Source organism: Colletotrichum scovillei, assembly GCF_011075155.1.
Source record: "Colletotrichum scovillei strain TJNH1 chromosome Unknown Contig00006, whole genome shotgun sequence".
NCBI classification, from domain to species: domain Eukaryota; kingdom Fungi; phylum Ascomycota; class Sordariomycetes; order Glomerellales; family Glomerellaceae; genus Colletotrichum; species Colletotrichum scovillei.
Genome location: NW_023336264.1, coordinates 3,752,537 through 3,772,138, shown reverse-complemented (window position 1 = coordinate 3,772,138; position 19,602 = coordinate 3,752,537). Strand labels below are relative to the sequence as shown.

Below are 19,602 nucleotides of genomic sequence, written 5' to 3'. Positions count from 1 at the left end.
TATACATACTGTTTTCCGGTAGCCAGTTTTGTCGCCGGTGTTGGTTTGCTTTACCCGGCTTCTTATCGAGTCAACTGATATGCGGTTAAAGACAACAGAGGGGGGCTGTGGGGGTGGAGACTGGGGACCTTTGTTGGATGCAACGTCAAAACGGAAAGATAAGGACGGACAATGAATGTCCAAAGTGACGGATTAAGCCGCTATCGGGATGGTTCGGCCGGAGAAGTGATTGACAATTTACAAAACGCTCAACCTATCGAGAGAAAGACTTACCGAGAATGATTTTTGATGGAGCATCGATATGATAAAGTGAATTCATTGCTGAGGTAGTCAGCTGCCGTGAAGAACTTCGACAGAATATTTCGGAAATTTTGTTTCAAAATACAGAGTAACAACGGTACATGTCTATCAGATTGCTCAGTCGTTCATTGTGCTTCAAAATGAAACTAAATAGTATATGGATTATCAAGTCACCTCATTTTGTTTTAATTTATTCTCATTTCATAAAGTTGACAACTGTCTGGTTGCAGAGCGCCCTTGCATAGAGCGCCAGATCGATTCGAGTTCTCAAATAAAGCATACCATGTACAAGATAGGTAATCAGAAAAGATGGACATTGAGTTGGTGTCTGGTGAGGAGATTGTTGGAATACATTATTATGATAAAGACTCGCTAAATCATATGAGACATCTAAAAACTAAGCTGATTCGTCTTGGTATCTACTAAGACCTACGCAAATGACGGTGCTTAATATGCTCGAGGCTCTTTCCGGAAAGTGTCTAAGCTACAACGGCTGTGCGAACCAATGACTACAAATTTTACACCAAGGTCAACTCTAGTGGGCATGCTCCCTGCAACGCGCGTCTAATACGACACTTTACATGAAATTAACCAACTCTACAGTTTTGCCGGCGGCTGATTGACCGACTTCCAGCTCTCAAGAATGGAATTCCTGGAACTGTCCAATCTCGCTTGAGAAGCCTGGTAGACTTTGGGGATACCCGTAGTCTTGAACTCAGACTGTTCCATAATCATCGATGCTACTCCCTTAGCCGAGAGGAAGATCTGCGGCATACCGTGGCCGTTGAACCCGGCAATGATGAATTGTTTCTGTTTTCCGGGGACGACGCCGACGTGTGGCAATCCGTCTGATGAGTAGCCCATGACTGTATTATTGTTACTCACCGATTCCATATGTCGAGTGTTACTAAATAGGGGGCAATTGACTTACTTCCAGTCCACACCTTCGACGTAGTTGCACCGCTGTCTTCCCATCCGCGGAACACACGCTGCATATACCCATCAAAATGTGTTTTCGCCGCCTCAATCAACTCGTCATCGTTGACCTTGTTATACCACGCCGATAAATCATGATAATACGAGGACCGCGCACCGCCGACGACGATGCTTCCGTCGAGTCGGGGAATCAGATACTCGTACTCCGTGTCGGACCACCGGATGATGACCGAGTGAGGCAGCAATGGCGCAGGCGTCTTGCCGGGCGTGATGTGGCTGCAGATGCCGCGCACGGGGACAATCTTGTCGGCGAACTCGGGCAGAATGGACGACGTGTAGCCGTTTGTCGCGTACACGATCTTTGCGGCACGGACGGCGCCCCGCCCCGTAGTCAGCGTCAGGTAGCCGTCCGCGTCGGGGGTGCTGGTCACCGCCTCGACGGGCGTGTGGGTCTGCAGGTTGACGCCGGCGTCGAGGGCCTTTGAGAGGAGGGCTAGGATTAGTTTGTATGGCCAGACGGTGCCGGCGGTATATGATAGGCATCCCTTTACTCCCTTAACACCTGATAGCTGGGAGTAAACAGTTAGTCACAGAGTCTAAAGTGCAGGCCGTAGCTCGACTTACTTGCTCCGCTTCGGCGCCGTCGGCGTAGTACACGTCCTTCATTACGGAAACGCCAGCTTTCCTGAGCAACTCAACGTTTGCCTTCATCTTATCACGGATACTCTCTGACATCAAGGCATCGACTGCCCTAGTCAATACGAAGTCACAGTCAATGCCTTCGGCTTCAATGGTCTTCTTCACTTCCATGAGGTTCTTGGCCTCAAATTCCGCACATTCCTTCGCAGTCTCGATGCCATGTGTGGAAACGAAACTTGCGGGACGATTGTACGGGTCCGGCTTCAAATGGCCGCCTATACCATATCTCAAGTCAATAAGGAAGCTCGAATGAGAAGAAAGCTCGAATGAGAAGACAGGACAATGAGAAGACAGGACAATGAGAAGACAGGACAATGATGGGGTTGTCAGACATACCATTGCGTCCAGTTGCCCCGGAACATGCCTGTCGGGCCTCGAGGATCAAGACCTTTGGCGGCGCAACACCACGCGCCTTGCACTGGTCGAGGATGTGGTATACCGTAGCAACACCTGCATAGCCTGCACCAATGACTGCGATGTCAACTTCGGCTGGCAGCTCCGGGGTAGACCGGTGATCGTCTAGAGGGTGCGGGGATGACCTCCAGAAGGAGGTCGTGGAGTTGGGGACGGGGAGCGGGGAAACGGGCATGGTTGTGTGACAGGGTGTGTGTTTGTCTTTCTTGGGGGAGAATCAGACACGAGATGTTGTGAGTGACTGTATTCAGCTGCACGAGATAGAAGTGGTAGACCAAGCCGCCGCGTCCGCCGTTATAATTAAAGGCTCAAAAGCCTCGAGCGCGGGTGTTCCATCACGGTCCGCACCAAGTAGGCGAGCGCCGGGGTGGGGCGGGGCCGGGACGGGAAACCTGTCGGGAAAGCTGTTCCGTTCGGTGAGCGGACTCAATTGTGCCTCCTTACTACCTTACTCGTAAAGTCAAGGAGGGCCAGGGAGGGGACCGAAATGTTGAAAGGGTAAATCAACTGACCGGCCCGGTCGTTTGCGGGGAACCCCCGTTTGGGTATACGTTTCCGTAAAGTTTATCAGCAGCGATCCTTCAATTCTCGGCCTCTTAAAAGCCCCTTCAGATAATCCTCAACCACCTAACCCAGGACAGCGGTTGCAGCACAACCCTTTAGAGTTAGCGACCGGCCCGGTCAGGACATTGGGATTAGAACTCAGGCGCAAGAAAAGAGGCCCGCTCTTCCCATTTGTGTCCCAAACATGTCCCAATCCCTTGCGGACTTGTTGCTGCTTATCTGCGTATCTCCATGTTGGGGTGGCTGACAGATAAACCGGGGAAGCACCAACTACCGATAACCGTGATAAGCCTCTACTGGCTCGGTGAAACTGGGCAGGCCCCGGAAGATAGGTAGACAAACTGACACAGTAATCAAGCAGTAGGTCTACGAATCGAATTGTCCAACATGGCCGTACCCAGTGATCCTTACCCAGCCCCAGAATGGAAACCATCATCCGCACTGACTAGTTGAATGGTTCTTTGGCAAACTACAGCCATCCTGGAATGAACCAATGAAAGCTTCTCTAATGACATGACAACACCACTATATACAGGCCAATGCCAGGCCCATCGACTCATCCCCAGACTCGACACCCGCGGTCTCTAGCACGTCTCCAGTGCTCTCTTCAAACACCATGGCAACTCCACAGACAAAGGACGACACCAAGATCCCCGAGACGACTAGCTATCCCGAAGCGACTGACCATGCCGCCGGCACCAGCTACGTGTACGATGAGGGCGCTGTCGAGAACGTCGACGAGGCCTACCTCCGGGCCTCCAAGTCGACGAGGTTCTACAGAGGCGTATTGTTCCAGATGATCCTTTTTGGAGCGTAAGTTAAACTTGTCTCGGGATAAAGTCCCGAGATCACGAATTCGAATTTAACTTCTCCACGTAGGCTGTCCTTCGTCGGTCCTGCCATGTCGGACGCCATCTCCAACCTCGGGGGTGGTGGCCTCTCGACACCATACTTGGCCAATTTGGCGACTGCCCTCAGCTACATGGCCGGCTGTCTGATCACCGTATTTGGTGGACCTCTGATCAACAAGATCGGAATCAAGTGGTCTTGTATGATCGCTGCCGTCACCATGCCTCTTGCTGGTTCGGCCTACTATGTGAGCGCAAAATACTCGATAGACTGGTATCTTCTCTTTGCAAGAGTACGTCATGCCTCTTTCCTGCACTTTGGATATATCGCTCTGGAGCTGACTTGATACGCAGCTTCTTGGGGGTTTCACATCTGGTTTCCTCTACGTCGCCGAGACGGCCGCCATGCTGTCGTATCCGGAAGCAAACGACAGAGGTTTCTACCTGGGTGAGAAGACTTCTGGGAGCTCCCTGAGTGTGCTTGTGTTAACAAAGTTGTACAGGTATCTGGTCTGCCATGAGAAACTCTGGTAGTGTCATGGGAGGCGCCATCAACTTTTCGACCAACTACTCCAAGGCCAACGCTGGTGGTATCGCGTGGTCCACCTACTTGATCTTCGTCGGCTTCGGTAAGCAGTGCACCCTTCACCTCATATCCAAATCCGACTTGGCACATGTTCTAACATGAACCCCTAACAGAATGCACTGGAACGATCTGGGCTCTCCTCCTATCCCCCACCAGACGCGTACGACGCCGTAACGGCGCAAAGATCCCCATGGCCAGCAGCATCAGCTGGAAGAGAGAACTCATTGCGCTGTGGAGACACTTGCAGCGCCCAAAGGTGAGCACAGCCAGTCACCCGCTGATGACTTTGACGAAGTACTGACGGCCTAATCCCTTAGACATGGCTCATGTCCATCCCGGCCTTCTACTCCTTCTTCTTTGGCGGAACCATGGGCACCTATCTCTCCCTGCACTTCTCCGTCCGGGCCCGCGCCCTATCGTCGCTGATCACTCGTGAGCAACTCTCCTCCGTCTTCTAATCACTGTCGTTTCCTGACTCAAGCTGACAATTACATCTAATAGCGGCAATCACCATTGTCATGGTCCTCGGCTACGGAAAACTCTTGGACACGTCTCGCTGGTCACAAGCCCGGCGAGCGTGGATATCTTTTTTCTTCTGGGTCATCCCCCAGGCCATGTGCTTCATCTGGATCGGCATCGAGTACAGCAAGTTCGGCGGAGGCAAAATCGACGAGGCCCTCGACTACGAGTTGTATGTCATCCACCATCCATGTGCCCCTTCTCTGATTTAGAGCACCGCTAACAGTATCGCTTCCCAACAGGCACACCAGAAGATGGGCCGAGGCCTACCTTCCCTATCTGATCATGTTTTCAACCGGTTACTGGACCCAGTTGTCCCTCTACTGGATTCTCGGCACCTTCTCCACGGACGTCGGATCTTCCTCCCGCTCGGGTGGTCTGTTCCGCGCTTTTGAGACGGCCGGCCAGGCCGTCTCGTATGCTCTCAACTCCAAGACCAGCGCCGACCCTAGAATTCCTTTCTATGTTAATGCTGCACTGATGGCTATTACTATTCCTTGCATGGTGTTCCTCATCAGGCTGGTTCCGGATGCGCCTGCTTCAACGGACATAGATGCGGGAGATGTTGTTGAAGATCAGGCAGAACGGGATCCTGATAACAAATAGAACACGTCTGCTTTCTAACTTTGCTGGATTAAGAGCGTGGGATTGGCTGTTTTTATATAACGTTGAGGTACCATAGGAATGATGAAATGAAGCATGACTGCTTGAAGCCTTTGATACGCATCAATGTCCCAGTGATTGATTGTACAACGCTTCTTGTCCTTGCAACAGATTTTAATGGAACACACTTAAACACTTGATTCGTCATTTGTGATAGAATAAGGGGCTCTTAAGATATCCCGCAACACGTAGGTTCTCTTTTGCGACACCCCACCCTTACAACTATTACTTTATCAATCGACCTTGGCCGCACTTGGAGAATTTCAAAGTCAAGGTTCATAGTCAGCGCATCCAGCTTATTGTCTCATTTTCGAGTACACTTTTCTGACTAAGATCTTGACCCGTACTGCTTGTCAGATCGACTAAGTCTTACTAACCTACATGAAAGCTACAGGAGGGTTTTGTTTTTTGAGATAAAGTGAACGTCTGCGCCTCCGCCCCTTTAAATCAATGGGCTAAAAAAAAAAAAAAAATCCACACAATTACATATCGAATAGTCACACTATTGCAGCGTCTACTCAACGCTGTGAACACTGTTGTTTTGAGTTAAACCTCGAGATCTCAGGGTTGTTGAATTGAGATAAAGTGAACATGAGGTAAAAGGGTAACAATGACACACTGTCATAATCAGCCGCGTCAGAGTTTGTATGCTAGCTAAAACTTTCAAAATCAAATTTACATAAGCTGATCATGCAAGTTTTGTTTTTGAACGCAAGTCTAGCCATAGACGTCAATCTGATTTCAGTTCTCAATCGGAACTATGTTCCTCTCACTAGCAACTCTGGACGGAACATGCTCTGCAAAAAGATGGCAGAAAAATTGAGAAACGTGAAAACAAAAGGAGCACCAGCATTACATGTAACCTCAACTACATCCAATTTGCCCCTAGTACATGTTTGATATCTGACCAGGACTGTCTCCCCAATCTCAGCCAAGAGCAACCTGAACTTCCAATTTTTTCAAATTCGACTAACCTTGTGTAAGTATTGACCTCAAATTGCACCAGGATATTCAAGCAAGGATTCAAATCACAGCTGAGAAATAGTTGTTGATAGTTCATTGAAGCCACCATCAATTTTTCTGACAATGGGATCCGAATTTCTCTGAAAACGGCATGGATCCCCTTGAACCATTGAACGTTGACAGGGTTGTCATCTCTTAGCTCCAAACTCAAACTCAAAATCGTCTGAACAGTGGGAGAAAAAAAACCCCCCCAAGTCTGACCCCACCAAAAACATCTCAAGATAGTTTGGCCTGGAGCGGGTAAAACGGGTGCTCCCGCTTGTAACGGTGACGTTTAGGACGGAGATGGAAAAGGCTCAGAGAAACATCCTTTTTGGCAAAAGCGTGTTATTCCCCCCCCCCCCCCCCCCCCTTCGTCCCTTGTCTGCTTATTCTTGCATTATTCAGCATTGGGCTCCGGACGAACTCAGCCCGACGACATGTCAAAAGAGACGGACGTTCCTTTTTTCTCTCTATAGGTAGTTTCTCAGTGACATTCTGAGACCCGCCTCGTCGCTGGTTAGGTTTATGACTAACGTTACGGGAGTAAGAGTGCATCATGGATTTCTTGCCCACCGGTTCGACTTGCCCTGCATCGTCAACTCTGAGAATAACAGCGCCCCTGATAGACGGTTACACAGATCATCAAAAAAAAAAAAAAAAAAAAAAAAAGTTGACAAATCCCATGATCGCCTCCCACTCTTTTCTTATCCAGCCTCTCAGCTATTTCCCCCCAAGTCTCATGGCAATGCGATGGGAATGAAGGATAGCAGGTACGCGCAATGCCAGAACCGAAAATCGCAACACTTTTGCTGTCACACACATGCAAACAAGAGAGACATTGCCTGGGCTCTCGTGAACAAAAGTGCATCAATACACTTGAGCGACCGTCACCGAAAGGTTCACCATGCCCTTCAGGTAAAAGTTGGCACGTGGGTTGGTCAGGTGTGCCTTGGCATGTTGAGCATAAAGGTTGAAATCAATCCCCCAATCCTCCCCCATTCCCTGCAACGAATCCTACCCCACCCTCAGGTTTTCCCTCCTTCACCGAGACCGCGGCCAATAGGGACGGCCCGGTCGCATCACCACCACACATCCATCCATCCTTTCGTCGTATCCGCCAGAAATCTCCCTCACTCTTGTTGAGCTCTTCCAACCTAATGCCTACCCGCATACACGCGATTCAGAATCCTACCATCGGGCCATCTCCCCCAAGCCTCAGGGACGAGAGACATTGCGGCAACTTCGTTCCATCTGGGGGAAGGGAAGTCTAATTTAGATTCACGTCAAATATTGGAATCAAACCAACACTTGCTTTCGGTGAAACACCTGTGATATTGGGGGTTCCGCCAAGGTCAAGTGAGTGGGGATTTCGGAGAAAGATTCTAGAGCACACCACGTGAACATGTTGCCCACCGGGAGAACATGGATGTTGGGGGAACTCGGGAGGTCGCATTCTTTTTTTCCCCCCCAGGCATCTGTCCTCGTTTGATTCTCCTTCTTCCCACCCCCTTGTATTCCGTATGGTTCAGTTGCATTCGCCCACCCGTGTCCCAAAGTGCGAGGCGCCCGCGGCAGTTGGATAGTTACGTTCCGTTCCGTGCGTTGGGAAGGCTACCTTACCGTAAGGAACGGGGGGGGCGAGCGGGCGGGACGGGAATCTGGAACTTAAACTGGTGCCTGTTTTAATTTCCTGACGGATACCTTACAATGCAACGCTTTTCATTTTTTCTTTCAACCGCTACTGTCCAGAGCCCAGACAAGCAAGACCGGCATGGCAGATATTTCCGCGATGATCACACATGGGAAATTGATCGTTAGACCTGGCCCCAAATTCCCCGAATCGAGCAGCTCTTCCCAAATAGTAAAAGTACCATGTATGTGGGGGGGGGGGGTTTCTCTCATTCTCACACGCATACACACACACACACCTGCACTTGCTCACCAAATCTCTCTCTCTTCAGTCCCCTTGCCTTTCCATCTTCCGTGCTTCCTCAATATACCTTGCCTCGTTCTTACGTACATTACAGGTCGGGCCAAGCGTTCCATTGCATATAGGCACAGAATCAACAACTCGTTCCGCCACTCCCCCCTTCCACCTCACGCCCACCTACTCACCCAACAGCCGCATGCACACACATACACGCCCATCCTTCGCTCCCCCACTCCCCATTTCCTTTCTGGATTCCCTCCACACACCTACCATTGACGAAAGGTGGAAAAAATTGAGATGGATGGCATAGTGCATCAGGGGAACCAGCAGCCGCGCTCCGGCCGACACCCAAACCCGGGTGCCAGAACCAACCCCAGTGACAAGGGGTCCTTTTTCTTGCCTTTCTGCTTCAGCCACGCGGACAGCCAGCCCACCGTCCACGCTGGGAGCTTTCCTTGGTATTCCATCATAGGTACGGAGTACATGCAGCTACCAACCCGGCTGTGTGTCCCGGCGTCTGTATGCGTGTGTGGGTGTGTGTGTGTGTGCGTGAGAGCGCGTGTGTAACGTGTTGCAGACCGCCTTTTCGTTTACTGCCATCGGCAGTATCGATGCCCGTGTCCCGTCAGCTCTGCTCATTCGTCTGACGGGGGAGTCTGAGCCTCATCGGTACAGCTGAGGATGATCAACCATCAAAGACCTCAAGGTGGGTGAGGATACCTGCTGCAGGTTACTCACTCCGTAATCGTCAGTCGTCCCACTCAAGGCCCGGAGAGTTCACTCCCAGATTATTGAATCTCTACTCTTCTGTCCTGGCCCTGGCCCATGGAAAGCTTTTCAGCAGGACTCTCTCTCGCCTCCAGCTACCGGGCCAACATTGCTCTTGGGCGAGACACACATGCTGCACGCCTGCATGGAAGCCCAGCAGCTATTAGACGCAGCAATTACCACTAGACCGGATCCGTTCACTTTTTCGTTCACCGCGCCTGAAAGAGAGAGAAACAGGCAGTCATAGTTGGTAATTGGTAAATAAAAATTGGTATCAATAATCCTAACTTCTCATACGTGCGTTAAGGCATCCACCACAAGCAAGGGGTGCATGATACTCGGGATCCTTCCTATCGGGCCCAGGTCCAATGTCGACCCAAAAACAAAATAATCGAGAAAGATAACACGACACAAAAACGTTGTGTCTAACGCTTGTTCCCAACTCCATCGTGTTGTCACGCTTGTTTGCCCCATCATATTTCAATGCAAATCCCAGGGGTATCTGAAGAGTCTAGTAACTCTGATGGGAGGCCAAAGCTGTTTTCCTCTCTTTTTCCTTCCGCGCCCCGCTTTCATCCAGATGCACGCGCCCCAATCCCGTTGGGTGGTCTAAAAACTCCCATGATGCATCATCCAGCAGCCCACCCTTCCATGTGCCGTGAACCACCGCTCCCGCTGTCCTTGATGTATGTCCACTGACAGGCCAAAATGCCTGGCGAAAAGCCACCGCCAACGTGTAAACAAAATGTTGTTCACATCTTCAGGGTTTCCGGTCTGGAAATGGTTGAAAATGAAAAAGAAACCGCTCAACAGCTCAAGGACTCGAAACTTTCGTACACTCCCCGTCGTAAATAATGTAACCTTGACCGCAGTACAGATAACCCAAGGGAAGATATAAGCCAAGCAGTACCACCTTGCTGAAAGCAAGTGGACAATGACTTCAAGGAAATAACATGAAAGCAAGAAGATTGTTCAGACAGCCGCCTCGACCCAATAATTACCGCGAAAGAAATGACGCTGTGGTTCAATGTTCGGTTTTGTTTTCCAATGGACTGCCTCGTCTCAAGCCTTGTCGAGCACGTCCGAATGTTGCTTTTCTTTACTCCGTTCCGTTCTTGTGGTATGTACTCGATGTGATTCGCGGTCGTGTATTCGTGTGTGTAGGGGAAACGTTGACGTATGTGCGTGGGGACCGCTTGGTTGCGATGTGGCCCCTAGTAGATAGCATGGCTGGACTGGTGGTACATGCGGTCTCGGTAGGCAGGAGGAATGCCATCATATCTGGGGCTGCTTGCGCTCGAGGACTGATCCATGTCCGTGTCGTAAACCTCGTAGCCGTGCTGGTGATGTTGCATGTACTGTTCCGGGGGAGGCAATCTCTTCGAGCTGTATGCTGCGAGGCTCGCGGGGTTGGGCACGCGCTTGACTGGATAAGATGAGGGGGCAGTCCTGGACTTCGAGACACGGTTGCTGACCCTGCGGTCCTTGCCACGGCCCTTGATGCCCTTGTTGCTGTTCTTGTAGAGGTTGGCAAAGTACCAGTACATCTCTCGCTGGTCATCGGACAAGCCATCAATATCGGAAATAGAGACAATCCAGTCAGTCATTTCCATGAGGGTCTTCTCGTGATACTTGTTTTGATGGTTCTGATGCCAAGTTAGCTGGATTGCCGTGGGATATACCACCCCGACTCTACACACCTTGAGATTGCCTCTTTGGGTGAACATCTTGTTGCATTGATCGAGCTTGCAGACGAATGGCTTCGCATTGGTGTGTGTGGCCATGTGCGTCTGGAGGTTGCCACGCTGGGCAAACACTTTGCTGCATTGCTCGCAGCGGAAGGGCTTCTCGCCAGTGTGGCGGCGCATGTGTGTCTATTGGATGGTTAATGAGGCCATGCCATGTTTGCTCGAAATCGGATGAACCAACCTTGAGGTTACCGGGTTGCGAGAAGGTTCGTTCGCAGTTCGGCCAAGTGCATTTCTGCGAACTGTCAGCGTTATTCACATCACATTCGACTACCCATGTGTACTTACGTATGGCTTTTCACCGGTGTGGGCGCGTTTGTGAGTGTCCAAGTGGGTGCTTTGATAGAAGCTTTTGCCGCAACCATCAATATCACAGACATAACGCTTGGTCTTGGGAGCATCCAACGAGTCTGTCGTTGTCGAGGGTGTGGGGGCCGAAGCAGCCGGGGTCGGTTCGGGCTGGATCATGTCAGCCCAGTCACTCTAGCCAGCGGACGCAGAATCGGGTCTTACCTTGGGAGATCTAGGCTCCGGCTTGACAACCTGCTCGGTCTCTGGGACGCCCTTGACAATATCCTCAGTGTCGTGCCTCTTCTGGATCGCCTTCATGAGAGTGTCGATGGCAGTGGTGAAGTTCACTGGGTCCGCGCTTGTGGGCTTGTTGAACTTGATCTCCTTGGTGTTGAGGGGGTGGGGTGTCTTCGGGTTGCTCATCTTCGTCTCGCTGCGGGTGGATGGGCTGCGGTGTCGATCATTCTGTGCCGAAGGTGACTCCTGAGGATAAGAGCTGGCGCGCGGGACCTCATGCTCTGGAGCTACTACGGGCATGATCGATCGTTCTTGTTGAGCCGGCAGTCTGAAGGGCATGTTCATGTTGGCCGGAGGTGAATCGTACTGAGCATATGCGAAGTGGTTTTGGGTCGGGCAGTGGTGGCCCATTGCCGGCATGGATGCAACGCCGTAGTGAGAGCCAACCATGTAATGCGGAGAGATAACAGTGCCGTTCATGGGAGCAGAGGAAGCCCCTCTCGAGTCGTACTGCACGAAGGCTGTGTTATCCATCATCGCGTAGTCATGGCCGGCAGGCTGCTGCTGCCAGCGACCCCAAGCCTGGGGCGGGGCTGTCTGTTCCGTCAAGGCCATTTCTGCGAAGCCAAAATGAAGAAACGATAGGTTGGCAAGGTTAAGTGTGGTTGTTGGATAGAATCAGCAACAGGTATGGGTAAGTCAATGCCAGTGCTGACTGACTCCTGCCTTGTGTCTAGAGTATGTAGAGTACGATGAAAGAGATGGATCAGTGGTTGGTGTCAAAAAGAAATAGCAGAGGTGAAGCGTTGACTGCTTGGGGCGAAGTTGAATGTTTGTGATCTCTCGTGGCAAGAAGTCGAGAAAGAAAGGAGGATGGAGGCGGGTAGATGTAGTTTCGGGACAGAGTCGAGAATGGACTCGTGGTATAAAGCGCGGGAGGGGATAGCGGATGTGCGGCCGGGGTTGAATCCTGGAAGCCAATCGACTGGATTTGGTTCCCGAAGATCTCAGCACTAAATATACATGCATCCAAAGCGAAACCAGCAAGGACCCAGACAGTGGGTTGGTGAGAGGAAAAAAGAAGGGTTGAAGGCCAGGACCAGAACATGGAGAGTTTGTGGAAATCATGGACCCCCACCACGACGAGCAAGACGGAGGACTTCCATAAAAGCCGGGGTAGCGACTAGGCGGGTCACGACCCGGTCGACGCGGACGAAGACGAGACCTTGCTCTTGCTGTACAGGGTGGCCAAGTAGTGTACAGGAGGGGAGGGGGAGGGGCGCCTGGGAAGTCGACCTCGGAGGGGTGTGGAAATGGGAATGGGAAGAGGCGTCATACCCATACCCTGCAACTGACTGAGCTCAGAGGTCGGTATAGGTTGCATTCGTGTCTCTCTCTCTCTCGGGGTCTAGGTACTAGTCTCCCCTCATAGACGAGGTAGAGCGCCTGCGATGAGCAGCGTTGAAGTTCTCTTAGAGGCGAAAATTGGACCAACAGCTGGCCGATCGAGCATCAGAATGAACCTCGGAATAGACTAGACAAGGAGAAGGCATACCTATCTAGATGGAGGCGCTGCGTAGAAATCGAAAGGAGGAGCCTCGGCTACTCGAATAGACAGAAATAAGACATTCTGGTAAAGACGAGTTCTTCATAAGGGGCAACTCACAGGTCGTCAGTTGGAATAGTTCGCAGGAGAGCTCATCTCATCACTGTCTGCGGTTAAGGATAGGCAGGCGAATGGTGAGAGAGTGAAACAAGCATAATGTGGGAATCTCAAATAAAGACAGTCCCTTGTCCTCGGGCAGGTCGCTGTGGCCTCGATTCGTTATTGCTTATTCTTGAAGTGGACGTGCAGCATGGCGACATGCGGCTTGGGTGTAGGTCAGATCTGCCCAAATGGGCGCCATTCTTTCTTTTTTCATGAGAGGCTAGGATCGCCGGGAGGTCGATATTGCAGCCGGACGGCAAGGCGAAGCAGGGGATGATGGTGGAGGAACTTTTCGAAAAGCGTCGAGACAATGTGAGAAGAGACAGAGATATTGATGGATTCAGGTGTCCGTACGGACTACCTTAGCTACGGACCAGATCTCATGATAGCGATCACGATGGCGGAAAGATGGAGGTAGCCAACGTGGAACCTGGTCATCGGTACCATGCCAGGTACACTCTTCAAAGTTCAAGGAAGGCCAAGGGTTGATAGTTTGCAGAGTGAGGCGGGTGGAAGCTGTAGGTCTTCGTGCGTAAACAAGGTATCGTAATGGTAGGGTGATATCGAGCTGAGGTCGATCTTGAAGATAATGACGACGAGGGTCTTGCCAGTGAGGCTTTGCAAGAAGAGATTTCAGGCACAGCTACGAAGGTCAAGAACAAAGATTGAGCGTTGATAGTACCTTACCTTAAGCTACCGGGCCGGTTCGAACACATGGAGTTTGGGAAAGACACAGCAGACTGGTCAAGCTGAGATACGAATGCAGGAGCGAGGTGAGGGTGAGAAACGGAGACTTGCTTCCAATGCTTGGCAGCCATGAGAGAGAGATTCAAGACATTCAAGACCAAGTGAGACTCTCGAGTCTCGAGAAAGGGCCGGACTATGGGACAAGGATTCCCTAGCCACTGGATTCTTAATTTTTCGTGCAGGCGGGCGGGACTGACGGCAAGGGAGAAGGACGAGAACAGGGACGTGCCATTGGTATCCTACCATGGGATGGATGATGGAGTCCTCCGCAGGTATGGATGGTCTATGGACGGAAAGAGGGGGGCGTGAGATGAGTGCGCTGGTCCTCACACGGGGTGTTGAGTTGAAAATGAAGTGAACTTGTGAAGTTGGATACCACGCCCTGCCCTGCGGCCTGCGACATGCCCTGCACTTGAGTGCAGCTGTGGGAGTGGGGAATAGGAAGATTTTCGAGGGTACGTACTTCCCGAAGCCTTACCTAAGGCTTGGCAGGTACGTATCGCGAACTCTGTCCCCCATCTCTTGTTGGTATGGAAGGTACCTATCTTACCTAGGTACTCAAGTATCTTGGTGTAAGGTCAGGTACGGAGCACCGTCCGTCCTCCTCCACCTACCTTATGCTGGCTTGATGAGATCGAGGCAGGAATTGGTTACCTTACCTTATTCGCAGCTGCCTTACCTTCCAATGTCCATCACCTTACCTTAAGTCCATCATACCTTAGCTGAGGTACGTACAAAATACACTAGTGAGGTAGGTAGCTTACGCGCGTGCAAGTGCTGTGCGGGTACATTCGGGAATCTCACCCCCTCCTTGCCTTCCCACCCCCCCTTCAACGTCGAGCTGCTCTTGCGGCTTGCCCCAAGCTTCCCGTCAGGTCCCCCACCTCTGGTGCTTGGGCATATGGGATCACATCAACATCCTTCCTTGCCTCTTACCCTGTCAAGCCTGTCCTTACCTGAGGTATTCCGGAACCTCACCATGGGAAGTCATCGACGGCTTCTTCCATCACCTACGCAGTAGTCCCTCCCTCCCTCCCTCTCTATCCTCACGCCTAGCCAGTGGCATTTGTAGAAAGAGTGCGAGAGGCAGGCATAGAATCACACAGGGACGGGTCGTCTACAGTTCTCGCCTACCGCCTGAAGACTGCGACTCTGGCGTCGAAGCCACAGCCGAGCATCTGGGCATTCTGGACCACCAGTTTCTGCGCTGGACATGTCACCGTCGCTATGAACTTGAGCACACACACACACACACACACACACACACACACACACCGTCTCGACTTCGCGGATACCTACCTGATCCCTGGTCCGCTGTCCTCCGTTTGCTTGTCGGCCACGTTCAAAATCCTCCGTTCATGCACCAATCTGTCAGCACTTTTTTTTCTTCGTCCCCCCCTTCACGGCTTTCCTAAAGAAACCTCACCATCCATCCGAAGCTGCGTGTCTGAATCAGGCCAGGCACACACAGTACACACTCTCTACGTGCTGCGGTAGACGGCGCAAGCAAACATGGCACCCCTGTTCTGCCCAGCTCCGCCAAATGAGAATCGTTCGTTTTTCGGGGCCGTTGTTTGCCTGTCTGCTGTCATTGACAATGCCATTTAGAGGCACCGACTTGATCGTCGCCATGGGCTTCTTTGTTCGGCATTACCTCAGCCCTGTCATCTTGAGAACGAATGCTCCTCAATCCAATCCAAAGCCAACAGAACGACGCCAAAGAGCTATTTGCAGGGCTCAGAAGGCAAGCCACCTATTCGCACACATCAGGCTTCTGCGAACCACGGTATTCATCCATGTCGATGCCGATTCGGGCTACGGATACTATCGATCACGGCTGCTGAGGGCCTCGTATTGAGCCTCCCACCTCCCGCCTCATTTTAAATGTCCCATATGAGCATCGGGCTGTGTGGCTTGTACCCACCCTACCACTTCAGAGGTTCACCCGCCATACGGATACTGGCACAGTCAACACCCATGGCGTCCCCGAGCTTTGACAGCTCGCAACAATGCCTTTTCCTCCGTCCGTTTCGAACGTCTCCGTGCTCTCTTCACCCGCCAACCCCAGTATGCTATACCGGCTTGGCACCGCCGCAAGGCCGTACTCCCAGTACCCTTCCTGTCGCCCGTAAACAACCGGGCCAGTTTCGGAAGAAAACATCTTTCATTGCGATTTGATGACTAGACTGGCATAACAATTACCTTACGCACTTGCTCATGGTTTCTAGCTGGAGCAGGCAACTCGGATTTTCCACAGTTGACGACCGTCGACACCATGAAGAGGATTTGGATATCTCATCATAACCAGCTTTGCAACTACCTATCTGCTTGGCTGAACCTCTATACTCTTCATCAGCGCCCGTAAGGATCTGAGACTCGAATTCTCACTCTCGGCAAATGGACCAATGATTACGTTTACGGCGTTGGCCGCCCACGGCTGGACTGACGATTTGAGAATCCTCACGCTACACAGTCTCCACGACGGGTGGGAACGGCGGTTCAGTCGAATGATGGCACCTTAAAAGATGATCCTTTTGCATCGCCAAAACCTCCGAGCTGCAATGACAGGGGGAAAAGAAGGCAGAGGCTGCAGTGCTGTGCCTTGTCTTTCGCAACTCAGCATCATAATCGGAATTTCAGGGATGTGCTGCCTCCGGTGGTCCCCGGTGGCCCCCTACTCTCCACCTGGCCCTGCGATCTGTCGGGGTCACGCTGCGATCATGGATCTCAGATTGGCTCTATCACAGAGCCCCATGTGTTTGCCAGCCGACTCAAGACTCGAAGCGTCCTGACGTCGCAGCGACAGGAGTTGCTCAACTCTTCCGGCCCGCACTCTGGAAATTACGCGACACGGCCCTTCTCGCAGCTGCATCACGATAATACTGGAATCTGACATATCCATCTTTAAGCCTTTTTGGTATGTTAACACATGATTAGGCAACTGGAGGCGAACCAAATATTCTCTCTTTGTTTCCTGCTCTCGGCGACACTCCGAGGGATCTTGCGAGCTTTTTGGTTCCCAAGTGCTGCAGCAGTATTCTGTACCAGCGCCTTTTTCCCGACCTGCATCGAGTCCTCTACGAATACGCACGTTTGAAGAAAACAGTGCACGCAAGGGATTTCGCAAACCTGGTCGAGACGATTTGGGGATTAGCCAGCTAACCCACTGCCACCGCCATCGACGGTCATCTTTCGCAGACCTGACAGAGGATATGAGGCTATATCGTCTACAGGACGCTAGGCGTGGCAACCGTGCAACTCTGTTGACTCGATTTTTCGAGATCCGACAGGTGTGGAGTTGTGTAAGCTCTAGACCGTTTTTTTTTTTTCATGGACCATTTTGCGACCCCATGCACAATAACAATCTACTGCGGGGGTTGCACAAGAGTCACATCTTCGGCACTGGACCTGGCCTTATGCAAGCCATGCAGAGACATTGAGAGTGGTATCGAACGCAGTTGTGACGCTGGTATTCCGTAGCCACTGCGAAAGTGTTTGGGTGCAATCCACACCCGTTGACGGCACCGCGGCAAAAGCAAGCAAGACGAAACCATGGCATTCAGAAACAGGCTCACTTTGCCATACCCGCTTTGCCGATGAGTCGAATCCAATTAGACTCTAAGACTCAAGAGCCCAGCTTCCCGTCATCGCTGTTTTCTTGAAGGCTCTTCCAGACACTCAACCGCTGAATCAAGTGGATCAAATTCGAGAGAATTTCTTCAATACTGGAAGCATCTGAATGTGCAACCCCTTGACGGATCACATTTCTGCCAGTCACAATGGCAGTCGGTACACTCTCGGTATTTCCTCATCGGGTCAGTCTCAAACAAGGACAAAGTTATTGAGCAGATCCATTTATTTGCCCACAGGCGAACCCATCCGTGAGACTACAAGTATGGCTAGTTCTCCTATCCAGACATTGTAGCACCCGCGTGTCAAGGCTCGCATGCGCTTCGTCACATATCACATTCACATTGACCAATCGAGTCTGGAGAGACTTCCGCGGGCTTGGCACACACACTGCTGACGCTGCAATACGACTTAGGACTTCACCTGCGACCTTCATTCTCCTGGACACTACGGACGTACTGCAGCGTGTAATCGGCCATCCGCACATCTGCATCACGGAGCGCGAAAGTGACACACGACTTGATCCACTCAGATGGCTACCAATTACGAGTTGCCGGGAGATGAATCACTTGGGGGAATGTCCGCTCAGTAAGAAGATCATAATCGGGTGGCTTGAATGCTGGTTGACATAATCGAGAACTGCCAAACGTCAATCGCCTAAGTGAGTAGGCGACAACGTCGCCATGACCGATTTGTGGCTTGGATGCACCGATTTCGCGCCACTCATTGGCGCGCACAATTTCAAATGATGAGCTACCCTGTCGCCATCGCTATTCTCCTGTCGTGTCCGTGGCCTATGACGAGAAGCGGTACGCATAGTCGCGCAGCTAACGAGGGTTTTCACACAAGGTTTGACAGGCAACTAGGCAGTGAATGCAACAGTTGACAACTGACTCTTTCGTAGGATATTGCTAGGGCGGTGGGTTCCAGCTAGCTGAGCACAGAAACATCACCGTCTCCTAGGAGTCCAGACCCCACCAACTGCCAGGGTTGTTGCGGATTACTGAACAGCTTTGCATGGCGAAGGAAGACGCTATAGAAAGATGAGTTCAATGGGTGCTACGCACCTCTAGGACTGCTCGACGACCCCCCATCGGATGGTGTACGAACCAGACCTACAGACCTGGTTGTTATTGTTCTTGTTGAGTCTCGGGCATCAATATCGATTAAATGACAACTTTAGGCTTCCAGCTGACGGCGACGCTCACGGTTCACCAAGCGAATAGCCTGGCAATGCAGTCTCATCAGGGGACCCATCTCCATCATTTAGCAAGGGCCTCCCGGACCAACCCCGTCAAGTGAAGCTGGCGATCTGGATGCTGTAACTCTTTTACAACTCAGAGCTTGAACCCAATAGCTGGGTTCGAAACCCCAGCAAAAGATGCAGAATGCATCACGATCCATACCGTCGGGTATGGAGGCACTGGGCAAACGGTACCACAGCAGGGTAGGGCAGCAAGGTAAGCAGCCAGCAGCCAGCATCACGACGAGCTGAGGTGACCCAGGCAGTACGCCAACCAGAACTGGGTTAGCCAAGCTGCAGGCGTGGGCTCCCGCGATCCGTGCACAGGTCCCAGGACTGTGGTTGAAGGGCGATCCCCCGGCTTGAACCACCCTCGGTGAAATTGGGTGCCCGACATGCTGACCGGTATCAGGAACGCTTTCCGGAAGGGATAATGGCAATGTGATAGAAAGCAAGGGGTCAGTGGCGGAAACGAGTCGCAGAATCACAATTGAAGAAAACGACAGCTCAGATGTGCCTTTCCGGCCAAGTCCAATTCCGAGTGGATGACGAGTTTTTCAGAAAGCTGGAACATCCATCAAGTCTACCAAGTTCCTTGCCATTGGCATTCTGAGGTTGCCAAAGACGCTCTGGCTTTCCTTTCAATGGTCCAATCAACTTGGCAGAGAGACGGGATTGTAGGTGGCACTACCTTAGCCACGGGAGCGGCAAGTCATACGGGCAGCGGGCTATATCCCAGGCTGGGAATAGCTGGGCACAGGAAGGA

The 19,602-nt window shown here is 51.7% G+C and overlaps 3 protein-coding genes across 3 annotated transcripts; 1 reads left to right on the top strand and 2 right to left on the bottom strand.

The window, feature by feature from the left end:
* Positions 1 to 625: 625 nt before the first annotated feature.
* Positions 626 to 2,789, bottom strand: HER10_EVM0001420 (FAD dependent oxidoreductase). The gene is made up of 4 exons (XM_035471168.1): positions 2,272 to 2,789; positions 1,861 to 2,150; positions 1,232 to 1,805; positions 626 to 1,166 (listed from the first exon to the last, which is right to left on the bottom strand). Exons 1-4 carry the CDS (start codon positions 2,522 to 2,524, stop codon positions 898 to 900), a joined length of 1,386 nt encoding a protein of 461 aa, XP_035332153.1. The 5' UTR covers positions 2,525 to 2,789; the 3' UTR covers positions 626 to 897.
* A 367-nt stretch (positions 2,790 to 3,156) lies between these two features.
* Positions 3,157 to 5,472, top strand: HER10_EVM0006029 (major facilitator superfamily transporter; the record flags this gene model as incomplete). The annotated part of the gene is made up of 8 exons (XM_035475627.1): positions 3,157 to 3,726; positions 3,793 to 4,054; positions 4,116 to 4,209; positions 4,265 to 4,390; positions 4,461 to 4,603; positions 4,665 to 4,779; positions 4,849 to 5,038; positions 5,109 to 5,472. Exons 1-8 carry the CDS (start codon positions 3,530 to 3,532, stop codon positions 5,470 to 5,472), a joined length of 1,491 nt encoding a protein of 496 aa, XP_035332713.1. The 5' UTR covers positions 3,157 to 3,529.
* A 4,042-nt stretch (positions 5,473 to 9,514) lies between these two features.
* On the bottom strand, positions 9,515 to 14,013 carry HER10_EVM0000596 (uncharacterized protein). The gene is made up of 5 exons (XM_035470370.1): positions 11,494 to 14,013; positions 11,269 to 11,439; positions 11,162 to 11,215; positions 10,933 to 11,106; positions 9,515 to 10,878 (listed from the first exon to the last, which is right to left on the bottom strand). Exons 1-5 carry the CDS (start codon positions 12,121 to 12,123, stop codon positions 10,447 to 10,449), a joined length of 1,461 nt encoding a protein of 486 aa, XP_035332061.1. The 5' UTR covers positions 12,124 to 14,013; the 3' UTR covers positions 9,515 to 10,446.
* Positions 14,014 to 19,602: the final 5,589 nt, after the last annotated feature.

Bases quoted from the DNA above. Each gene is read 5' to 3' on its own strand.
- HER10_EVM0000596 (XM_035470370.1), bottom strand. From the start codon at position 12,123: ATGGCCTTGACGGAACAGACAGCCCCGCCCCAGGCTTGGGGTCGCTGG. The intron at 11,440-11,493 runs GTAAGACCCGAT...GACATGATCCAG, and splicing joins CGGAGCCTAGATCTCCCAAG to CCCGAACCGACCCCGGCTGC. The intron at 11,216-11,268 runs GTAAGTACACAT...GACAGTTCGCAG, and splicing joins ACACCGGTGAAAAGCCATAC to AAATGCACTTGGCCGAACTG.
- HER10_EVM0001420 (XM_035471168.1), bottom strand. From the start codon at position 2,524: ATGCCCGTTTCCCCGCTCCCCGTCCCCAACTCCACGACCTCCTTCTGG. The intron at 1,806-1,860 runs GTAAGTCGAGCT...GTTTACTCCCAG, and splicing joins ACGGCGCCGAAGCGGAGCAA to CTATCAGGTGTTAAGGGAGT. The intron at 1,167-1,231 runs GTAAGTCAATTG...ACAATAATACAG, and splicing joins GTCGAAGGTGTGGACTGGAA to TCATGGGCTACTCATCAGAC.